The sequence below is a fragment of the Felis catus genome, chromosome D1 (genome assembly GCF_018350175.1).
Source record: "Felis catus isolate Fca126 chromosome D1, F.catus_Fca126_mat1.0, whole genome shotgun sequence".
Classification (NCBI taxonomy): domain Eukaryota; kingdom Metazoa; phylum Chordata; class Mammalia; order Carnivora; family Felidae; genus Felis; species Felis catus.
Genome location: NC_058377.1, coordinates 110,358,019 through 110,382,656, shown reverse-complemented (window position 1 = coordinate 110,382,656; position 24,638 = coordinate 110,358,019). Strand labels below are relative to the sequence as shown.

The following is a 24,638-nucleotide window of genomic DNA, read 5'->3' as shown; positions in this document are numbered from 1 at the left end:
CTCTCTCTCTGAACCTCCCCTGTTCATGCTCTCTCTCTGTCTCAAAAATCAATAAAGGTTAAAAAAAAAAAAAAAAGAATAGCGGCTTGAAATGGGTATTTTAGGGGGGGCGCCTGGGTGGCTCAGTCAGTTAAGCATCTGACTCTTGGTTTCGGCTCAGTTCACGATCTCACGGTTCGTGGGTTCGAGCCCCACGTCGGGCTCTGCACTGACAGTGCGGTGCCCGCTTGGGATTCTCTCGCTCTCCCTTTCTCTCTGCCCCTCCTCTGTCCGCTGTCTTTCTCACAATAAATAAGTAAACTTAAAAAAAAAAAAATCGGTGTTTTAGGAACCCTTTCTGTGGGACACGTGGATTACCACGACTGGGTGGTGGTTGTGGTGGTGGCACTAAGGGGATGTAGTGGGTGGAGAGCAGGGATACCGCTAACCATCTTACAGTACAAAGGACAACCCCTCCTCTTCCTCCAGCAGAGGATTCTCAGACTCCGAGTGTCAACAGTGCCAAGGTTGAACAGCCCTTGGAATGCGGGACTGAAGACCAGCTTTCCTCTTCCGTCCGTTTGGCCCACTCTTAACACACGCACCTTTGCTTTACCGTTGCTCCTGGTGAGCAGCTGGCATTACCTGATCATCACAAAAACCCCTATCAGATGCTCCTGCATTATTTTATGGTGAGAAGACAGGCTTAAAAGGCATCGAGTAACTTGCCCAAGGCCACACAGCTGTCTGGGAGCCAGCAGCTCACCAAGGTCAAAGGCTGTTCTCTTAACTCTGCCTCCAGGCTCGGGGTTAAGGCATCTGTTCCTGATTACCACACACTGATGCTGGCATTTCACTCTGGTTTTGTTTTTTTTTTCCCCTCCACCTGAGCTATGATTATTTCAAGTTGAGTTTTAGATGGTCAGAAGAATTTTGCAAAAATCCACCCCCCCCCTTTTTTTTCCTTATTCCGTTTGTGCTCCAAATTCATTGGCTGTTTTGGTATTTCACTGTCTTCTATTTTCTATGTATCCAGTCCTTTGTTCTTGCCAGTCCTTTCTCTGTGGAGATAGTGGTTGTGTTTGAATTCCCCCCCCCCTTGCCCCCCAGTCATTTGACTTTGAGAAAAAGTGAAACCTTTTGTTTCCAGGCGGCGAGCCCCAGGGAGACTGAGTCTGCATGCTGGACTTGATGCCCAGTTACTTGTGGATAATTTGCAGACATTTCAGGAGCTTTTTTGCTTTTTAGCAAAATACGGTTGGTTAGGTGCGGATCAGATAACTCCCCATCTTAGTTTGGCAGGTGAAAATCTTTTGTTCAAGATTTCTCTGGAGCAGGCAGGTTCTTGGGTTGATCATTCCCTGAACATTGAGCTGATACACCTGAATATGAATCCTTTTCCAAACAATTAAAGATATACAGATGTTTTTGATGGATGAATGGATTAGCAAAATGTCCCATTTACGTACAATGGAATATTTGTTAACCTTAAAGGAGTCTTTTTTTTTTTTTAATTTGAGAGCGCGCACTCGAGCCAGGGAGAAGGGCAGAGGGAGAGAGAGAAGCTTAAGCAGGCTCCATACTCCGTTTGATCCCATGACCCTGGGATCATGACCTGAGCCTAAATGAAGAGTTGGACACTCAACCAACCGAGCCACCCAGGCGCCCCTAAAAGAAGGAGGTTCTGACACATGCTACCACAGGGATTAACCTTGAGGACATGCTAATAAGTGAAATGCTTGCCAGTCACAAAAAAGACCTGTATTGTACGATCCGACTTCTGTGAGACCTCTAGCGGAGTCATATTCATACACACAGAGTAGATGGTGGTGGCGGGGGTGGGGGGAGAACGGAGCGCTAGTGCCCAATGGCTCAGTTTCAGTTTTGCAAGATAAAAAGAGTTGTGGAGACAAATGGTGGTGGTGTTTGCAAAAACAGTGTGAATACACTTAATGCCACTGAACTGTGCACTTAAAAACGGTTAAGGTGGTAAATTGATATGTGTATTTTATCACAATTTAAAGATTGGAAAAAAATAGGGGTGCCTGGCTGGCTCTTGACTTCAGGGTTGTCGGGCGAACGTGATAACCACTACACTACGGAAACCCTTGACTTCAGGGTTGTAAATTCAAGCCCTGCGTTGAGTGTAGGGATTACTAAAAAAAAATGAAGACGAAAAAAGGGGTGCCTGGGTGGCTCAGTAAGGTGAAGGATCCAAATCTTGATCTCAGCCCAAGTCTTGATCTCACGGGTATGAGTTCCAGCCCCGTGTTGGTCTCCATGCTGAGCTTAGAGCCTACTGAAAAAATAAAAATAAAAAATAAAAACTTAAAAAAATGGCTGTTGAAAAATTGGAAAAAAAAGGTATGTAGATGTTTGACATTAGGAATGTCATATTTCAAGACTTTGGGCACTCCACTAAGTTGTATCACCATAGCATGGAATTTTCCTGCTTAGACTGCTGTGGAATAAAATAGGAATTAAGTGACCTCTTTGAGACCTGCTAGGTCTACAAATAAAGGATGCGAGCCAGTTTTAAAGCTGTTTAAAAATGTGTTCCTAAAATAAAAGCTGTATTACACAATAAACCCTATCTAGCGAAGTGATTATACTCCAAAATTTTAGAAAAATACACTCTGTAGCATAAAGAGTTGAAAACATTGAAGCCACTCCTAGATGCAAATGCAGAGACTAGCTCAGAAGCTCTCTTATATGTTTGCCTTATAACTTGTAGTTAAAATTTGTTCTTCAGCAAAATCTCCCAACTACTTCTTTAAAAAAAATTTTTTTTTTTAAATTTTTATTCATTTTTGAGACAAAGAGCATGAGTAGGGGAGGGGCAGAGAAAGGGGGAGACAACAGAACCTGAAGCAGGCTCCAGGCTCTGAGCTGTCAGCACAGAGCCTGATGCGGGACTCAAACTCACAGACTGTGAGATCCTGACCTGAGCTGAAGTCGGACACACAACCGACTGAGCCACCCAGATGCCCCTCCCCAGCTACTTCTTAACCCACAAACTGGTACTTGAATCTCGGGATGTGACATTCGCCAAGTGCCCAAATCTGTACTGTGTATGCCAGCTTCCTGATGCTGATGTGTTAAAGTGGGTCACGTGATGCAGCCCAAATAAATCACATCTACTGGACTGTTAAGCTTTTTCCCTGGGGCTGAGAAAGTTTTGATGATCTCATTGACTCCAGTCTGTCTTCCTTTTATTTATTTTTATTAACAATTTTGTTTATGATTTCTTCTTTTTTTTTTTTAGATGTTTATTTATTTTGAAAAAGAGAAAAAGCGAGCAGGAGCAGGGAAAGGGCAGAGAGGGAGAGAGGGTCCCAAGCAGTCTCCGCATTGTTAGTGCAGAGCCCAACATGGGGCTTGAACCCATGAACTGTGAGATCATGACCTGAGCCACACCAAGAGTTGGTGAGCCACCAACTGAGCCACCCAGGGGCCCCTTCCTCCTCCTCCTTCTTCCTCCTCCTCCTCCTCCTCTTCTTCTTTCTCTTCTTCCCCTCCTCCCCCCTCCCTCCTCCTCCTCCACCATTTTATTATTTTAAGTAATTTCTACACCCAGTGTGGGGCTCGAACTCACAATTGTGACATCAGGAGTCACGTGCAGACACCCCTTGACTTCCTTTCACATGTAGAGTGTATTTAACACGCTATGTGAACTTTACAGAGCAACCAAAATTGAATAACAGTTTTCGTGGCCAACACCTGATGGTAGCATTTGATGTTTTTGGCAAGGTGGGTGGAAAGTCTGGACACATTTGCGAAGTGGCCTTTGTTTCCTCTGTTTGTGCTGTGGAACCAAGATGACAGCTCGCTCCTGTGACTTTACGCCTGGAGAGGGGGTGAGGAGTTTACGGGCAGCACTGTCCTGTCCCACGGGACGGTCCGGACAGTAGAAAGCAGAGGGGTAACTTTCCAGCTGTGGCAGCAGTAGCCGCCTTCCTTTGCTTCCTCTTATGGTTGGGTCACTTCAAGCGACTTGTTCCCTGTGTTTCAAAGGGGAGCACTTCGGCCACCGCTGGCCTTCCAGGTGAAAAACAGCTGTGCCCCAAATGGTGACGTCAGTGGCCTTGTCTCATTTACCTCGTAGCGGAGAAGTGTCCATTTTCTCTCCCCTTCCCTGACGATTTACACTTTGCCAGTATATTACGTCTGGGAATTAATTGTGCTTTGAGTAGCCTGTTTGAATGGTGCGGGCCTAGTAGCAAATTAAGAGGAACTTGATTTATTTTGTGCACTGCCGGGTTTTGCGGTTTTGCGGACTTGCCCCGGGGTGTAGGTAACATATAAATTTCCCTGAGCTGCTTTACTGTCTAGCAGCCTAGACTTCTGTTGGAAAGGGGTGTGCTACCAGCTCTGGAACAATGGAGCTGATGTAGAGAAAGACAAGTTGGGGGAGAAAAATATCTAGTTCTCTGAAGTGGAGGGTTGGAAAATTAATCAAGAAGCAAATGAGCTCTTATTATAGATAATGGATAAAAAACATTTAGGCTGTGTTAAAGGCCATCAGGAAATGCAGGGCTGAAAAGGAGGCCTGGGCATAACAATCCTGAAAAGCACCCAGAATATTATCTGTTAATGTGACTTGAGGCACGAAGTTTGCAGTAAAAGCTCAATGAGCTGGGGCCCAATTTACTGAAAATTTTCCTTATTCTTTTTTTTTTTTTTTTTTTTTTAACTACTCTCTTGTCCATAAAATCAAGTAAAGGGTTAGATTTGTGCTTATCAAACTAGAATACCTATGTTAGTACTCCGGCCACCGTGTAATCTTATAAATCTCCCCAGAAAGCTAATTGTATTAACAGATTCAGAGAGTAGTTTGCATTGACCAGCTGTGTTTGTTAAAACAGAAAAATGGTATATTATGGAGCAGAAGAGAAAATGCTGCCTGGATATGTATATAAAAGTTTGCACTTATGAGAAAGCAAACGTGTTTCTTACCTGGCATTCGAAACACTTTGATGGGAGAGTTTGAGAAGTTATGGTTTAAATGGTATCTCTGGGTTCTTCTGCTCTAATACTCTTTTCTTTTATGAAAAAGTTTTGTTTTTTATTGAAGTATAATTAACATACAGGGTTATATTAGTTTCAGGTGTACAACGTAAGATTCAACAATTATGCACATTATTCAGTGCTCACCATGATAGGTGTGGTCTCCATCTGTCACTAAAACATGTTATTATAATATTATTGACTCTGTATTCTCTGCTATACTTTTCATTTCGGTGACTTGTTTATCTTATTCTTTTAAAAGAAAATGTAAAAGTAAGAAGATGCAAGATTATCTAAGTTTAAAACATTCCCTGTTGTGCTTTGGAAGCCACTCAGGTCTGAGTTCCCTTGTTGTTCTTGCCTCTCTAGTTCTGCAGTGATATTTCATGTTTAGATCAGCAAGGGGCTCAGATCGGTAATAGCTACATCATATTTGCAAGTTATATTTAAGGCAGGAATGGAGGGAGGTATGAAGGAATTTTCGATTTTCAACAAGAATGTTCCGTTAACCTGTAATTGTCTTGTGGTTAGGATGATACTTCTTCGTACCTACTTGATGATTAACCAGGAAATTCAATTAAGTGGGCTAGCTCCCTCCCTGAGCATTCCTTTTCTTTGTGAAGTGATTACAGAAGACAATGGGAAAGAACAAGGGTTATTTTTGTTCATGTTGTTAAAAAAATTTTTTTTTTTGAGTAGGTAATCTGTGTACTGGTTTTCAAATTCAGACGTGAAGGGGTGTGCCGCAATTCTTTCTGTCACCTCTGGCCCCAGTGCTCCTCTCTAGAGGCAAGCAACGTTCTTAGGTTCTTAAACATTCTTCCAGAGAGATGCTTCGCCTGTGTTAGTATATTTGGGTGTACTCACTCTTTCAACAAATATTGAGAGCTGCTCTGGGCCAGGCAGTGTGCAGGGGGCTACGAATATGTAGCCTCCTCCTCTTCTTTAAAACTTACAATAAAAAAAAAATGTGAGCTTACAATAGATCACCTTTTTTTGTGTGCTGAGAGCAGCACTATATCTCAGAGATTGTTTTATATTGGTATTTATTGAGCTGTCTTATTCTTTTAAGTAGGGACATGATGTTGTATTTTAATTTAAATATTATTCTGATATTTTCATGATAGTTCAAATACCAGAGCTTCTGTTTTCTAAGGTAATCACTCTAATAAAAAGATTGCATGTATTAAGTGCCTACTATTGCCAGATACTATATTGATCACATTCATCTCAGTTAATCTGGGTAGCGGTCCTAGGAGAGAGGTGTTCTTAGCCCCGGGGTCCCAGAGAGGTCGAGTAGTTTGCTGGAAGTTAAAGTGTTAATTAATAGTGTTAATAATCAGCCTCCTGTCTGATCTTCTAGTCTCCTTCCCATTGCAGTTCCCACACAGTGTGATGGTTCTTTCTAATATTCACTCAGATATGCACTTCAGTTTTGGCAGGAGGTTATGGTCTCCTGTCCCTGTTATCGCCCAGATTTTTTGTGATCAGTGGCTCCGTATGACAGCAGCCATTGCTTGTCAGGTATGTGCGCAAGTATCCAAGGACTCCGGAGGACCGTGAGTGTGTTGCTCAGTCCTGTGTTTGAGATCGGTAATAACCAAAAGATATTGCCACCCTCACATCCAATCAGATACGCCGGAGCGTTAGAAACCTGTGCAGGCATACATCCTGTTACAGTCCAGGACCAGGTGACATTTGTGTACATTGAGACAGGGGCATGTGGGGAAGCCCAAGAATCTTGCAGGTGTCTCTGACCCTTTCCAGGGACCCCACGTCACTAATGAAAACTGCAGACAGATCTGGTGTATGGGTGGCCCTTTGTCCATTTGTGGACTGTGAATAAAGAAGCCCAGGGTTCTGCAGGGCGTGTGTATGATCAGTGGGCAGGCAACTCATGCCTAAAGTAATGGTTGTAGTTTGACTTTTCCCTGCCCATGTGCTATTGAAAATGCCGTCTTTTCTGAGTCTTCCTGTCTGACTCTCTTCCTTTTCCTGCCTTTGTGTTTGGCCAGCTGGCTCAGTGGCGGAATTCAGGATGATGCTCTGCGGAAGCCCCCTTGGGGGGGAGACGGCCATAGCTACTAAGGCAGAAGTGAAAGACTGAAAAGCCAGGAGAGTGTGGACAGCATGGGAGTCTGTAGGAGGAGGGCAAAGGGCAAGAGCGGTGGGTGTTAGCAAACTTCCATTCCCTGGACTTTATTCTGGAATGTTTCTCTTGACTGTTTTTACAGTGTCCTGGGTGCCAGGACGGTGGAACCCCGGCAGCGGGCGAGGGGGAGAAGAGAAGGTGGTGGGTTCTGTGTCTGTGTGAGAGTCCTCTCCTACTGGCCTCAGACTTGAAGGGAGGAAGGAAAAGTGGCAAAAAAGATCTGTGGGGAGGAGAAAAGAAGTATCTGGCCAGGACCAGAGAGGAAAAGACCCCTGGTAGTAGTGGTGGGGCAAGAGTAAGAATGGACATGTGAAGCTGGGACTCAGAACAGCCGTGGAGAGGTTTCCGGAAACTGGGTAACTTTCTCATTCTGCAGCTCTTACTGATGTTTCTTTTTCCAGATCCGAAAACCAGAGCTTGATTGCTCTTAGGGTCTTCCAGTTCCCCTGGAAGTGTTCAGTCGTTGGGAGCAGATTTTAACCAAATGATGGTGGCCGTAGTTAGGACACAGAAGTTTAATATTAAGAGGATGGTTCAGATAAATCCATGAATGTTCAGTCCACAGTGAACTACTTAAGGCAAGTTGGTTATCACTGGTTTAAAGAGAAAAATAGGGGCGCCTGGGTGGCGCAGTCGGTTAAGCGTCCGACTTCAGCCAGGTCACGATCTCGCGGTCCGTGAGTTCGAGCCCCGCGTCGGGCTCTGGGCTGATGGCTCGGAGCCTGGAGCCTGTTTCCGATTCTGTGTCTCCCTCTCTCTCTGCCCCTCCCCCGTTCATGCTCTGTCTCTCTCTGTCCCCCAAAAAATAAATAAACGTTGAAAAAAAATTAAAAAAAATAAAGAGAAAAATAACAGCTTTGTTAGGATACCATAAAGTGCACCCTTTTAAATTGCACAGTTCAGTGGTTTTTAGTATTTTTAAAGAGTTCAGGCAACCACTGTCTTTTCAGAACATTTTCATCACCCCAGAAATAAATCCTGTACCATTATAGCAGTCTCTCTCCATGCTCCCCTTCTTAGCTCCTGACAACCACTAATCTATTTAACATCTTATGGGCAGGTAGGGTCCTACAACACGTGTGGACTTTGTGACCGTTTCTTTCACTTAGTATAATGCTTTCAGTGTTTGTTCATGTTGTAGCATGTATCAGTACTTTGTTCCTTTTTGTGGTTGAATAATATTCTGTTGCATGATATTCCACAGCTCGTTTATTCATCCATCAGTGGGTAGACATTTGAGTTTTTCCATTTTTTGGCTATTGGGGACATCGTGTACAGTTTTTGTGAGGACATATGTTTTCAGTTCTTTTGGGTGTATATGTCTTAGGAGTGGAATGGCTGGGTCAGGTGGTGACTTGATGTTTAACCTTTTGAAGATGTCACTGATCTTTTGAAGCCTCTGTCAAAGAGGATCTCCATAGACCCCAACAGATATTCTCCATTGTGATTGAGAGGATACCCAAGATTGTTGTTGCTTTGACCTGTTGTGATCTTTACCAGCATCATGTTTTCCTGCTACCTATGGTCTTGGTTTTATATACACCCTAAATTGCCAACTGATTTTTTGAGAAGAGTTTGTTACAGTGTATGCTGTTGATTGTGTATTAGATGCCATGAAGTATGTGACATAAGCTCTTAATTAAAAATTACAAACATTTAGAAAGTAGTAAAGAATTCAAAAGTAGAAGAACTTTATCAAATTGGAACACTCTGCTTAATTGGCCTCAGGTTCCTTCCTTTGCCCAGAAATAACCATCATTCTGAATTGGTGTTAAAATTCTCTTTGTTTCATCCTGAAATAAGATGGTGATCTAAAGATCAGGTCTTTATAATTGAAATCTTATATAACCTGTGTGGTTTAAGTGCTAAAGCATTAGAGTATTAAAAAAAATTTTTTTTTAAATGTTTTATTTATTTTTGAGACCGAGAGAGACAGAGCACGAGTAGGGGAGGGGCAGAGAGAGAGGGAGACACAGAATCTGAAGCAGGCTCCAGGCTCCAGGCTCTGAGCTGTCAGCACAGAGCCCGCCGCAGGGCTTGAACCCACAAACTGTGAGATCATGACCTGAGCCGAAGTTGGACGCTTAACCAACTGAGCCACCCAGGCGCCCCAAGCATTAGAGTATTTTTTGTGGTAGGTGGAGTTGTAATAGAATAGCTGACATGTAGGAGAATTAGTAATCCTGTGTGTTTGGGGATATTGTCGTTCATATCTGACTACATGCAACCTGTTGCCATGTAGGCTTCTATGTCAGGAAGACCTTTCATGCTAAGAAGGCATGGTTGATGTTTTTTGCCATAAGGCACTTTGAGAGCGAGTAGCATCAGGTATCAGATGTTAGTGTTACATGGAGTGGTTTCTGTTTTGAAATGGTTTTGTAGGGTTTCTCAAGGCTCTTTTTAATAATTGTTGATAAAAAAAAAGTAATTGTTGATTAGTATGTTGCCTACTGTGACATAGTATCTTTGACCCATTTCTGAGTCAACTAAATTTTTAGATTAACCGCTAGTTTACATTTTCTGATTTTCTCTTCTCCTCACAGTGGTTAGTGCAATTAATTTTATGGCTTTCTGGGGAGAGTAATGAATTGACATTTATCAGTTTGGGGGAAAATCATTGATGCTTGTTGCCAAGAAGTCATTTAAATAAAGCCGCTAGCTCTCAGCATGTTTTATAGTTTATTTAATAACTTTTTTTGTCTGTATTGATGTACCTACAAATATTTCCTGTGCAAGTTTTTTAACTTTAAAATTTTTCATAGCCTTTGTTAACTTCCTGTATATTGTAGCCTTAAAAAAATAAGTTCTCACTAGCAAATTGATGTTTCTAGAAAGTAGTATTTTGATATATCAATTTTTCATTGATACGTCAGTCAAGACTGTGAGGCAGGAGTTGTGATGTGCTAAAAGGCGAGGACGAGTGAGTGGCTTATATGTAGGATACTTTGGCAATGGGCAGCAAGAATTTTAAGATGTTAGTGTCCTTTGACCCAGAAAAGCCAGCTGTAACTAAAGGGTCTCGTCAGATTGTGCGTAAAGGTTGATGTACAGGTGTCCATACTATAGAGTTATGAATAGAAGTAAACAGTTATGTAGAAGCCCGCCGTCTCCAGCAGTCCGCCCTTGGCTAAATAAACCATGCTCAGTCTTTAAGATGAAATTGTATGCATGATTAAAAATTGTGTTTTTAATGATGAATTGATGGAAAATGTTCGTAATATAATGGAAAAGGAACATTAGAGTGTGGTCCTAATTTTAATAACAAGAAAGAAGTACGAAAAGAGGAGCTTAGGAAAATGGCAAATAAAAAACCCAGAATGTGTAGGGGCGCCTGGCTGGCTCGGTGGATAGAGCGTGTGACTCTTGATCTCAGGATCCTGAGTTCACGCCCCATGTTGGGCATGGAGCCTACTTAAAAAACAAAACAACAACCCAGAATGTTCAAAGTCGTCATGTTCGAATGATAGGCTTTGGGTAACTTGTTATATTTCTTATTTGGGGAGTCTTTAAGATCCGTATTAACAACATTTTTTGGAACACGAATTCTGAAATCCGAAAGGCACACAATTTACTGCACGTCATAAGCAGCCTCCTTTAGTTGGTCCGGTAACACTGATAAAACCTGCATCTTTAAAAACATGCCCAGGTCACCTGAGTTCTTTATTGCTTGTGGTGGGGAGGTCGACCTTCAGAGCCAGTGTGATGGAAGCAGCACAGCGCTGCTTTCTAGAAAGGGGCTGCTGTGTGGCTTTCTTTTCAGAAACTACTTTCTTTAGCACAGAAACCCCCTAGCCATCGGGCTTCAGCTTGGTGGGGGTTTCTTTGCTTTGTTACTGCGTGGCTTTTCTATCCTTTTCGTTTCCACGTGTGCTGCCATTAGAGAAGTCACTGTTCTTCGTTGTAAGTTGTTTCTTGATTAGCTGTATATCAAGAGAAATTGAGATGGTTATTTTAATGTCTGATTTAAGCACTTTGTCCCACCCGTTAGTCCGTTGGCTCTGTGTCAGAGGCCTGCGCGCAGGATGGGTTACGGGCACGCGGCCTGGTGAGGGTGCCCGCCAGCGGCGCCGTCCAGGTTGCTACCTGCTGTGGGTCGCTTCCATGTGTCGACTGTGAGATGAGTGTGTTCGTTTCGTTTGATTTGATATTTTTGCTTACGTGAGTGTCCCCAGAGTTCGACTATGACACGTGTATTTCTCATAAAGCTGTTCTGCCACTTGTTTGAACCCTTGAGAGTTTCTGGGATTTTACTTTGGAGAATATCTTGACAAATTACACGGTCATGGGGCTGTTGTAGTCTTGCTGCCACGTCGAGGGCATATCTTCCCAACATACCTTCTTGTTCCTGGTCGTGTTGTTTGGCTCCGTTGGTAACTGGGTTTTTGTCTACGTGGTTTCTCCCAGTTTGGGTCATCCATGGTAATGACCTTGTTTCCTTTATCTTGCTAGTCACTACAAAATAACCAACGGTTTACTTCCTCCCGCTACAGCCTATTGAGCAACAGGGGCTACAGATAATTCAGGAGATGAAGGGTTTCCAGGTTGTGGACTTGTTTCTGGCCCAGCTGGCCGGCCTGCCTCCTCTAGGAGTACGGGATTAAACTTTGAAATGAGTCACACAGTTTAGAACAGTAGCTCATCTGTTTGCTCCCGCTGTTGACTGAAGTCTCAAGAGTGTGTGACAGGAAGGAAAACGAGGGCTTTTAACTGATGGAATGCCTGTTCTCTCGCCTGGTAGCCAGGAGCCTGTGTGGCAGGGCGGTTCTGATAAGCTGCCCATTAGAGGCGTTGCCCTGAGTCGAGAAGAAAGGTCAAGGCTCCTTCAGTCCTCTCCACACCTTTCCGTGTGCTTCAAGGTTCACTTGGGGGAAGTCCGAGCCTTGGGTTCCCCCGGTCTGTCTTCTTCCCTCACTGGGGTGGCAACTGATTTGCCTTTTTGGGAAAAGAGGTCTTTATTATTGTGAAGATTCCCAGGGACTCATGATTGTTTTCTGTTAAATAAGATACTGAAAAAGTTCTTAAATATGACTTTTGTTTACATGTGGGGAAATATTGTTTCTGTAGAAACACATTCAAGTTTTTAATTGGTTAGGGGAAAATCATTCCATAGGAAAAAAGTCATTTTTCTTTTTCAAAAAGTGCTTTATTGACATATAGTTCACATACCATACAATTCACCCATTCAAAGCATATGTATCGGTTGGTATATTCGCAGGTGTGGGCAACCGTCATCCCATAGTCCTTTGTAAAAATAGCTACCTTTTAAAAAAATGTCTTATTCACTTTTGAGAGACTGCAAGCGGGGGGGGGGGGGGGGGGCGCAGGGAGAGAGGGACAGAGGATCCGAAGTGGGCTCTCTGCTGACAGCAGTGTGCCTAATGTGGGGCTTGAACTCATGAACCATGAGATCATGACTTGAGCCGAAGTCAGATGCTCAACTGACTGAGCCACCCAGGTGCCCCTCCCACAGCCAATTTTAGAACATTTTCCATCATCTTGGAAGGAAACGCTGGCCCCTTCAGCCCTAGGCACTCACGGGTCTACTTTCTGTCTATAAATTTCCTGGTTCTGGACATTTTGTATGAATGGGATCACATAATATGCCAGGCGAGAGAACAGGCATTCTATTCACCTAGCATAATGTTTGTTTTTTTTTTTCAAATGTTTATTTTTGAGAGAGACAGAGTGAGAGCCAGGGAGGGGCAGAGAGAGAGGGAGACACAGAATCCAAAGCAGACTCCAGGCTCTGAGTCGTCAGCACAGAGCCCAGTGCGGGGCTTGAACTCATGAACTGCTAGATTATGGCCTGAGCTGAAGTCAGACACTCAACCAACTGAACTACCCAGGCACCCTTCACTGAGCATAATGTGTTTAAGATTCATTTATGTCATAGCAGGTGTCAGTACTTCATTCCTTTTTAAAAACATTGTGAGGGGTGCCTGGCTGGCTCAGTTGGAAGAGCGTGCAACTCTTGACCTCGGGGATGTGAGTTTGAGCCCCGTGTTGGACGGAGAAATTAAATAAGCTTTAAAAAAATAAAACATTGTGGTGAAATATACACAGCATGAAATTTACTCTTTTTAACCATTTTCAAGTGTGCAGGTCGGTGGAATTAAGGATGCTTCCACTGTTGTGCAGCCGTCGCCCCTACCCATCCCGGAACACTTTCATCTTCCTGGTCTGAAACTCTGTCCCCGGGTTACACACCCGATTCCTCATTCCCCCCAGTAACACTGTCCTTTGAAATTCAACTAGCTCAATCTGTTTTTAGTCATTTTGTATGTGTTTCTTGGAATGTGGAATGTCCCTTTGATATTCAGCCCTGCCGACATCTTGATTTTAGCCACATAAGACCTATTTCCTAGCATCTGAACTCCAGAACTGTAAGATAAGTCTGTGTTGTTTTAAGCCATGAAGTGTGTGGTCGTATGTTACAGCAACCACAGGAAACAAAGACCTTTGTCTTATGCAAGTTTGTACAGATTCATCCTGATGTAAGGCTCTTGGGATTGTGTGGCTGGCACAGCACCTACTATGTGCTTAGCATGACACCTGGTGCTCCCCCACTCTGTTTGGTCTCCCTATCTGTGAATGGGCGGCAGGATCAGCATCTACCCTGCAGGACTGCAGGGAGAGTGAACTGAGCTCACCTGTTGAACACTGCAGCCCAAGAAGCGCGCGCGCGCTCTCTCTCTCTCTCTCGCTCTCTCTCTCGCTCTCTCTCTCTTTTAAGTGTATTTATTTTGAGAGAGAAGGGGAAGTGTATTTATTTTGGGGAAGGGGTAGAGAGGGAGAAAGAGAATCTCCAGCAGGCTCCACACTGTCAACATGGAACCCAGTGTGGGGCTTGAACTCACAAACTATGAGATCATGACCTGAGCCAACATCAAGAGTCAGACGCTTCACCAACTGAGCCACCCAGATGCCCCATGGAGCTCTTAAAATGACTAAAGAAAGTGCAAGTCTTTTACAGAGGGGTGAATCTGAGGCTCAGACAGATTTAGCGAGGGGCCCACGACCACACAGCTGCCACAGTAAGCGGCAGAACTGGGATTTGAAGCCCTGGCTCTGAGCCGGTGGTCTTTCCTGCAGCATGATGCCTTCTCCCAGGACCGTCTCTTAGGGGGCCTGCAGTCTCATTAGTCAGGGAGCCACGCCTAACCCACTAGACCTAGTAGGACAGTGCACATAACAGGAGGGAGTTGGAGAAGAGACACTCAGTGGGACAAGAGTGCTGGTGCTTATTGTCATCTTCAGAGAAGCTTTATTGAGCACTGACCATTTGGGGTCACTAGCCTTGAGTATTGAAGAGAGATACTCCCCCTGCCTTCAAGGAGCTAGCAGGGAAGATGGGGAAGGCTTCTTGAGGAGGTTGGGCTTTGAACTCGGTCTTAAACCGTAAGGAGGTAGTTTTTAGCAGAGTAGGGAGTTTCCAGATTGGGAGAACACGAATAAGTGGATGTGTGATCAGCTGGATCGGTTGGTACTAGGTTTAGCCGCTTCTAACGGAAAACCCCGGAGTAACAATGACTTAACACAGAGATTTATTTCCCTTTTGTGTAAAGGGACACACAGGTGGACAGGCTGGGCAGGTGTGGCAGCTCCGTGGGCTTGATGGGGATGCGGGTTCCTCGCGGCTAACTGCTCTGCCATTCCTAGGACGTGATCCAAGAAACTGCTAAAGCCCTGGCTGTATGTGCCTGGCGAGATCCCGGCAAGAAAAGCGGAAACAACGCTAGACATTTCAACATAGAGAATTTAATGTAGGGAATTGGGAATCGGCTGAACAGGTATTGGAGAACGCAAACAGCAAAAATGGGACCCAGTGGCACACAGAACTGCAGGAAGCAGCCCCTTCCCTGGGCTGAGGGACAGAAGGAAGAGGTTGAGGTTACGAGACCCTGGAGCTGGAACCCCCAGCCCCCGTGGAGAGGGCGCTGCTGGGCTGCTACTGGCATCTGAGAACTTGCAGGCCCCCCCCCCCCACCCCGCCCCGGAGCCGGGGCCCAGGCCTGCGAGCTGCTACCCTGGGTGATGTCGGTGTTGGTGAAAGCAGCGGGGCTTCCGCTGTTGCTCCTGCCGCGCTCGGAGAAGAAGAGCCGGCAGACACAACGTCTCCCTCCTCCTGCCTTCCTGCCTCCCTGCAGGACCCCCGCTGGCCGGACCTAACTGGGAGCAGCTGGCAAAGGAGATTTGTAACCGGTGGAGCCCCAGCCCGGCACCACAATGGAGAACTGCAGGGTGGATGTGGACTCGGAGACCAGAGCTTAGTTACCACTTGACACGCTGTCGCCCGTGTCAGACGGCAGGAGAAAGGACAGGGAGAAAGGGGCAAGGCCCGTGCGTGTGTTTTAAGTTGACCTCCACAAGTCGCACAGACACCTCCTTTTATGCTGTATCTGTCAGCACCCGGTCGCATGGGCACACGTACCTGTAAAGGCAGCTGGTAAATACGGTCTTTGCGGCAGGCGCATTGCTGCCTGCCTAAAATCTGGCTTTGCTTACCGAGGAAAGGGAGGAGAATGCCACAGCTGAAATGCCGAAATTGCTAGTTAACGCCAATCTGCCAACATGAACCCCCAGATGAAAATTTCTCCCCGTTCTCTTTCCGCCCCACGCGGCCTCCTGGTCCGTATCTTGTAGCTCTTGGCAGCCCTGGTCATTGTATGCTCGTAATACCTGTGTAATTGTGCACATGATGGTGTAAATTAGGTTTGTGTTCTGGCCTCATTGGGGAGCGTAGCTTGACTGGGCTTTTTATGGGTGGAGCAGGGAGAGAGCTGGGGACTCCTGTGACCAGGAGATATCCTTCTAGAAACTGTGGTTCGGTCTGCTGGTCACTTTTCCTCCCAGAGTTGCACCTACTGCCACGAGATACCGCAGCCTCTGCGAGGCAGGTGTGGACGTGCTGCAGCCTGTAGCCTCCCGCACTGCCCTGTGACTTTGAATTCGGACAGTTTTATGTCTGCTTCCTTCGCTAGAGAGGATGTTTCCTGAGGGCAAGGCCCAGAACACAGTTGAGGTTTATGTTACCCTGGCTTCCGACAGGGGGCTGTACGCATGGAATAACTCCTTAAGATTTGCCAGGTGGATAAAACTAGGGCCGAGGGACTCTGACGTCTGCTGCAAATGGGTTGCTTCTTGTATTTCGTATTCCTTCATTGAGCTCAATTCCTCTGTTCACTAACCTTCTGCTTCTGTACCTGATCATGTCCAACCTGGGCAGGTGCGTTGTCCCAAAGGCAGTTCCTTTCCTGTTTTAAATGACTCCTGTGGCTTGTTTCTTGTCTCTCTCATAGAGTGCAAGTTTCAGGGTACTGAGATCTCCCATTTTGCACTGAGTGCTCCAAGGACCAGTTATGTTGCAAATCAAAAAAAAAAAATTTTTTTTTAATGTTTATTTTTGTGAGAGAGAGAGAGAGAGAGAGAGAGAGACAGAACGCGAGCAGGAGAGGGGCAGAGAGAGAAGGAGACACAGAATCCCAAGCAGGTTCCAGGCTGCAAGCTGTCAGCACAGAGCCCGATGCGGGGCTTGAACTCACAAACTGTGAGATCATGACCTGAGCCGGAGTCAAGAGTTAGACACTCAACCGACTGACACCCCCGGGGTACCCCCGGTTGAGAGATTTTTAAGAACATGAAACTACATATACTTCAAGTGGAAGGTCCTGGGGGAGGTGGTTTAAGTATTGCCCCGAGATTTTAACCTGCTCGTTGTGGGAATATAATGGAAATTTTGGATCATGGAAGAACATGGGCCTGAAAGAGCGCATCTGGGATTTGCTCTATTCCCAGTGCTGCGGGGGGTTCTCTTCCATCCAGGTCATTCCCTAGAGGCACCGACCGTGTGCAGGCGCACACATGCAGTTTAGACAAAACTCCCCCCAGCGCTGATCTAAGAAGAATAAGTTGGGAATTTGCCTGTTTTTAATGACTGAATTGGTCTAAAAACCGTGGAGCCTGTCATTGATATCGCGTGTATCCTAAGAGTTGATGGAGACTTCGATGAGAACCGTTCCCGTGGGACCCCGATTTCTCATCCGTAGTTGCCCAAGCAGGTTTAGCTGACCTTGAAAATACCGATGCTTACTGTCCTCTTCCTTCCAACAGAGGTGGCCTCAGTAACATGCTGTTCCAGTGCTCCTTACCTGACACCGTGGCCACCATTGGTGACGAGCCTCGGAAAGTGCTCCTGCGGCTGTACGGGGCGATTTTAAAGATGGTGAGTTTGTAGGCTGTGTGGGGTCGGGAGGGCCCTGTGAACAGTTTTCATCCTCTCTCTTGAATTACCTGGAAAGAGATTTTAAATACTTGAATGGTATTATTAAACCTATTTTTTACATACTGCTTTTATTTTAATTCGGCTGCACAACTGGGTTTTTTGCTTATATGCTGTTATGTTCTGAATTCCTGTTTTTGCTTATAATTCATTAGTATGCTAGTACAAATATTCTCAGCTTCATATCCAGAAGAAATATGATGTTGGTTAAATCTTTAGTAGTGGTTAGGATGCTTGGATTTTCCACACATTGAAATTTTTAGCTGAGACCTGGGTTGTAAAATTCTAATGTGGAAAAGGTATTGTTTTAAATTACATATCCAAAAGGTTTTACGGGTACAAGGGAGTTCAGTGGACGAGTGTGATCTAAGTGGAGCGCTATTTATTAACTACCTCCCATCGAGATTTTTTTGAAACTTTGAATTGGTTAGACTCGTAATCTTTCTAAATTTTTGTATTACTAAATTGAATCTAACTTTCAATTAAAGTGCTTTATTTTTTGAATCGTCTTAACTGATTATAGGAGATGCCAAATGTCTGGCTTTTTTTTTTTTTTTTTTTTTACTATTTATACTCTGAATTTACCATTTTACTGACCATACACACAGATGTTCATTTGCTATATTTCTGTGGTAGAATTTTGATATCCATTTAAATTTTCTTTGAAAGGGCCTATTTTGATCATCATAAAACGGGGAATAATTTTCTCATTGTTTTAAGAGACTAGTCTCAATTCAATCTGATAAGCAGATTATGTCCATGCCTACAATAATTTGGTTGTAAGGTTCAGAAATATTATAGTTAAAATCGGTACTCTGTGTCATAACGTGACCGAGCCTTTTCGTTGGATAGTTTTTCCTCGGCGTTTTCAAGCTGTGCAGTGCTGAGGATCTGAAAGTTGGAAGCCAGATGATATGTTCAAGTTGTGTGTGTTCACCCAAGGAGATCTGAGGCCTCTTTGTGATGGAGCACACAGCGGCCCCCGGCCCCTACTGACAGTACACAGGCAGCAGGGTTCTAATGTTGACCACCCAGCTGAGTTTTTCATTTCATCAAGTTGTACTTTTAAAGCACAGTTTTTGAAAAACCCAGTTGATGTCCTTTTGGTACTTTTCTCTTTTTTTTTTATTTTTTCTTAATTTTTGTTTATTTTTGAGAGAGAGAGAGCATGAGCGGGGAGGGGCAGAGAGAGAGGGAGACACAGAATCCGAAGCAGGCTCCAGGCTCCAGGCTCCAAGCTTTCAGCACAGAGCCCGACGTGGGGCTTAAACTCACAAGCCACAAGATCATGACCTGAGCCGAAGTCAGATGTTCAACCGACTGAGCCACCCAGGTGCCCCCCTTTTGGTACTTTTTTTTTTTTTTTTTAATTTTTTTTTTTCAACGTTTATTTGTTTTTGGGACAGAGAGAGACAGAGCATGAACGGGGGAGGGGCAGAGAGAGAGGGAGACACAGAATCGGAAACAGGCTCCAGGCTCTGAGCCATCAGCCCAGAGCCCGACGTGGGGCTCGAACTCACGGACCGCGAGATCGTGACCTGGCTGAAGTCGGACGCTTAACCGACTGCGCCACCCAGGCGCCCCTTGGTACTTTTAAAGAAATCAATCTGTAGCCATTTTTTCTTTGGGGGACTTTCACATTTTCTAACCATTATGTCCCATTTCTGTTTATTTGTGTGCCTCCATTTAAGCTGCACTTTTAAAATACTTTAAATATATATATATATATGTATATATGTTTATATATATGTTTATATATATGTATATATGTATATGTATATATACATATATATGTTTTTAAATGTTTGCTTTGAGAGAGAGAGAGAGAGAGAAGAAGTGGGTGAGGGGCAGAGAGAGAGAGAGAGAGGGAAAGAGAGAATCCCAAGCAGGCTCCACACTAACAGCATGACTGTTCACGGCTTGATCCCATGGGCTGTGAGATCATGACCTGAGCCGAAATCAAGAGTTGGATGCTTAACTGACTGGGCCACCCAGGTGCCCCTAAAATACTTTAATAACCAGCTGCTGGAATTGTGTATGATATAGACTATTGTTTAAATCTGATTTATGAGGCTTTTATTTGTATTTATAACTTAAATAAGGGTGTTTTAAACGTGTGCTATGCACTCTTCCAGGTGCTGGGCTAAGCCAGTTGCCAGGTTCTGTGCTCTTTCTGGAGCCACAGTTCGATGACGGGGGTGAGGGAGGTGCTCGGGATCTGTGCTGTTTAGGTTGCTGGTCACTGGTCGCACGTGGCTATCAAACATGTGGAAATGTGGCAAGTGTGACCAAGGCTTAGAATTTTAAATTTTAATTAATTTAAATTACAGTGGTCACACCTAGCTGTGGCTACCATGTTGGACAGCGCAGCTCTAGAATGTGCTGTGTTATCTGTTGGGTAACTTAGTAAAAGCCACCGACAGCACAGCCTGGAACTGAGCAGTTGTCTCTTTCCCCTAATAAAGATTCACTATCAGTAGTTAATATTTTGTCCTGTTTGAAATTTTGGCAGTGTAGAATTACTGCCTTATAGTACTTAAATGCAATAGAAATAAATGTCTGGAAATAGATATTTTTTTAAATGTTTATTTTTGAGAGAGGGTGAGACAGAGCAGGTGAGCAGGGGAAGAGCAGAGAGAGAGAGTGGGACAGAGGACCCAAAGCAGGCCCCAGGTTCCGAGCTGTTCGCACAGAGCCCTAGGCAAGGCTCAAACCCACCAACTGTGAGATCATAATCTGAGCTAAAGTCGGGCACCCAACCAACAGAGCCACCCAGGCACCCCTGGAAATAGAATTTGTTTTAACAATTCTATTTTCCTATTCATTTTTACAAAAACAAATAAAAAACCTCTTAGGTAACTCAAAATAAATAGAATAAAGCTACTCAAAGTGGAGTTAATCCTTACCAAACTAACAGAATGGAGTATGTTTTGCATATAATTCTAATTTCTGGGGGACACCCTACATTTAGCTTCTTAATGATGCTTATCAGCAAATGCCAGTTGCCGTTCCTGAAGGTGCATCTGCCATGCAGGGCAGAAGCTGTACCTGGAGGTGAGCAGCTTACTGACTGGACAGCAAACATGTGTTTACAGTCCCACGATTGACTTATTAGACAGTAATCTCATTTTTTGTTGGAAAAAACGCTGTTCCTTTGCATTATAGGAGAGAACCCATTTTCAGCATAAATACTCGTTTGGTTGAGCCCTTACTTCAGGAACACTTTTTTGGTTGAAGTTCAAGCTTACTAAAAATATGAAACCTACAGCCTCAAATATAAATATTTTTGGTTCCCAAAACCCAGGTTTTGGCGGGGGCACTGGTTGCCAGTGGAATTTTAGACATTAATGGCCACTGTTAAAGTGTTGGTCATTTGAATACCTTGAATCCGGGGCTCTGAGAAACGACTGCCCAAGAGAGAAGGGGGTAGGGACAGAGCTCGAGCCCGGGGGACACGAACCAGGCAGCAGGTGCTGGGTCCCGGGGCCGCAGAAGCTGAGCTGTCACCATGCTGTGCCGGGGACTTCACACAAACTTAAATACCTTTTCCAGTATTTTCAGCTCAGATGTGAAGTATCTTTATTTATTTTGTTGCTGGGCGTGGGTTCAGTCCTATCGCCGATCAGCTTTTCAGAAAGAACCTGGCCCTGTCGTGGAAGGACAGTTAGGTGGAGTCTACCAGGAGGTTCCTGTTCCCACCCCAACAAAGCAGTTGCCAGCGTTGACAGTGATTTGTCAGGATTTGCATCGATGAAGAGACGTGGCTGAGCAAATCTCGAGCCCGCCTGAATAACAAATGCCATTACTCTCATAAATGTGGCGATTAAAGACAGAAATGTCATACAACTCAAATGTCGCGCTCTCCCCGTCTGTACTCTGCCTGTGGGGAGAGCACACGCGTGCCTGTGCGTGGACGTGCAGTGTGCAAATAATCCGGGACCCCCGAGGTCGGCCGTAAACACAGTTGCGGCATCCTTGGAGGCGGGTTGGTATAAGCTCCTTCCTTCCGAATCGTTCACTGACAGCTACAGGTGATGATGGTCCCGTGTGTTTTCTCAGACTGTCCTTTTTTGTTTAATGACACGCTGGGCCAGGTGAGTTGAGTGTGTCCCTTCCTTCCCTTTCTCCTCCTCCTTATACGCTTTTGAGTTCTTTTTACCTCTGAGAATCAAATATTAAGTAGAAGTATTTCTTTGATTTACACTTACTATTATTTGCAAGTGACCCGGCTTAAAATAATTTGATGTTGCTCAGCTTTCCCATTTTTCTTCATCTTGGGGCTGCAGGACGTCTAAGATCCTAGCAGCGCCACGACGCTCTTTGGTGCAGCTCGTGGGGGTTCAGGCGGCACAAAGCCTACAGTTTCCGTCCCCAGACATCGTTCTCCCCAGCCCCTGTTTCTGTAACGTAGACACTGTGAGCATAAAAGTATCGGTCTGGTCTTAAAACAGCACCTGTCAATGTAATCGATATGATTCAGGGTCTGTTTCGCACGGCCTAGCTTTCACTTCAATGGGGCGGTCTCCTCAGTGGCACAGACGGTGAAAACCGGATTCCACTGTAAAATTACCCCCGAAGCAAAGTGGGATAGTTTAACAGAAGCTGGGCAGAAGTACCAGTTCAGCCGCTGCCGTTGTGGGAAGAGATGTAACTGCTAGAAGGAGCTTGAAACGACGACACAGGCTATAAATGTAACTTGGTTTTTTTCCTTTCTGACACTGGGAAGGAACACGAGCCCTGCAACGTCCAGCAGCGGCCTTTTCAAAGCAGCAAGTTTGGCTGATTACAAATAACCCGTTTGCTTATTTATCATGAATTGTGGAAGACACAAATGTCAGTACGTATTGTTCATTCAGTGTCACCTGTACCATTTGGCAGAAGTCTCAGGGGATTGCTTTGTCCCTTCCTCGGTCAGAACAGCGACTGTGTGGAGCCAGTTCCTTCTGTGCATGAATGGAGAGATCTGGCCTCGCCGTTTTGAACGGTCTCACAGGCATGAACGTCTGGGATACCCATCAAAGATCCCTCGAGCGTTGTCTGGGAAAATGTTTTTGTGTGTTCTTTGAGTGAGGGAAGGCTAATATTAATGCTTGTTTGAGTACTAACCATAATAAAATGAAAGGCATCAAGGCACAACGCAGATATGTGTTAATGACTCAAAAGAGTGCAATCTGGGACACGGTCTGTTTTAAAACCCGAAAGCAGAAGGTCGTCTTCCCTTAATGCCAGTTTAAATAGAAATTAAACCACAATAGAATATGGGAAACACCCGACACGGGAACAGCCCATAGATCGTTCACAGTCACCTATTGGCCACTGAGAAATTGCTCGCAAACAATTCTCCCCGGAACGAGGGTTGCATCGTGCAAAGACCGTGCGACTCACGTTTCCTCATGAAGAGCCCTGCTTGGTCCCAAGAGACTGTGAGAGCTCGTGTCGCCAGTAACTGGACACTGGGAACTCTGTGTATTTTTTTCTCATTATATTAGGATTATCGTGAGTTTGACTTGTTTTTACCCTGCTTCTGAAAAACCGCCTCGTACTTTGTGGTGTGATTTTACTTCTCCCTAAGGTGGTGAGACTTGCCTCTCCAAAGTACATTTTTCCAGTAGCGTGTGTTCCCATTTGGTCTCACCGAGTATTTCTTCAGCTAATGCTCGAGGGGTGGTTGCCAGATCACCCTCTGTAGCCCCTTCCATACCTGCTTTGCTGCCTTCTTTTGATAACTAAAGAAATCACGGACTGCTGTGTCTGATTTTGACGTATGCAACATGTCTTTGTCTTGCTGGTCTTAAATGTGTGGGATTTCTAGCACGAAGCCAGTCCGGGTTTCTGGTCCCTGGAGCGACGGCGTGAGCGCAGCGCACCCGCCTGGGGAAGGCATGTGCGCGCTGGGTGGCTTGAAGGGCACGTGGGGGGGATGTACCACTTGAGCTGTCTGTGCCTATGTGTTCTCTGCCGCAGGCTGCCCATGCGATCGTGCCTGGAGCAGTCTGCTTTCCAGGTGACAGACCCGATGCACGGTATAGTATGAGTCCTCCGAAAGTTGGAGCATTCTCTACAGCTTTAATTTCTTTCTTTTAGTTCTTGGTTTCAAGAAATGCCTTTGAAAAAGAAAATTGTAATGCTTTTGTTAAGTAGCACCAGCTACAGATTGTGCTGGGCTTAGAACAGTGCAGTGATGAAGATTTCAGAATGTTATGTATGGGCTCTATGGCCTTTGTTTCTTGGGGCCGGGCGGGGGGGGGGGGTGCGGGGGAGCTTGTTTTTGTTTTGTCCCAGGCAAATCCAATCCCTCTCTTCTGTTTCCTCAGTAGAAAATGGCTGGGTGATTGTAGACATTCATGGGGCTCGACTTGGAAACTCACTTCAAGTATTTAGCTGCTTCCTCCTGCATACTGCTCTATTGGAAACGCCTTGCTCTGTTGATATTCTGGGATATTCTGGTCGGAGTTAGAAACAGACTTTCTTCTTTGTCCTTATCAGGCAGTGCCCTCCCCTCCCCCACACCTTTATGGGGCGGGGTTTCGGGGGGGGGGATCAGCAGCAGCTCTAGGCCCTTGGGAGGCGCCTGCAGGCTGGGGAAGCGAGGGCGCTGTTCCCGGAAGCGGAAGCGTGTGGATTACACGTCAGCGCTTGGGGTGCTTATGCCTAATGCACTTGGAAGCCTAGGGGGTCTGGGGGCAGCAGGTTACCCTGGATCAGAAGTAAGTTTTGAGGAGGTCCTGGGAAGAGTCTGCCTTCTGCGGTCTTCCCCTTGCCTGTCCTCTGGTTTGTGCCTTCCGAGAGCCTCTTTCTTAGAGGGTCTAGTCTCCAACCCACATTGTTCAAGTCGTCCCGTCCCATTTTACAAAGTCAGAAGATCGAATTCTTTTGGAGTGTCTCTCAGGGCAATTGAAGATGCGCTAGAGAAGACCATAAAATGCTAAAAATCGTTTGTCCCTTTAAGTTCTCATAACTCGTATGTGCTCAGTAGGTAATCACATGGGCTATACTTTTTTTTTTTTAAGATTTTATTCATTTATAGATATATTTAGAAATTTATTTAAAAACATATACATTTATATAAATTTATAAAAACATTTAGAAGTATTATAAACATGTTTATTTTGAGAGATGGAGAGCACGAGCAGGGGAGGGGCAGAGAGAGAGAGGGAGAGAGAAAGAGAGAGAATCCCAGGCAGGCTCACGAACCACGAGATCATGACCTGAGTCAGAAAC

At 45.0% G+C, this 24,638-nt stretch overlaps 1 protein-coding gene across 15 annotated transcripts in view; it reads left to right on the top strand.

The window, feature by feature from the left end:
* Positions 1 to 24,638, top strand: part of CHKA (choline kinase alpha) — a 63,880-nt gene that overhangs the window by 8,852 nt on the left and 30,390 nt on the right. For all 15 annotated transcript variants that reach the window (XM_023240152.2, XM_023240146.2, XM_023240150.2 and 12 more), the window contains exon 2: positions 17,249 to 17,360. In XM_023240152.2, the coding sequence (XP_023095920.2) occupies positions 17,249 to 17,360 (112 nt within the window). The remainder of the gene's footprint in view (positions 1 to 17,248; positions 17,361 to 24,638) is intronic.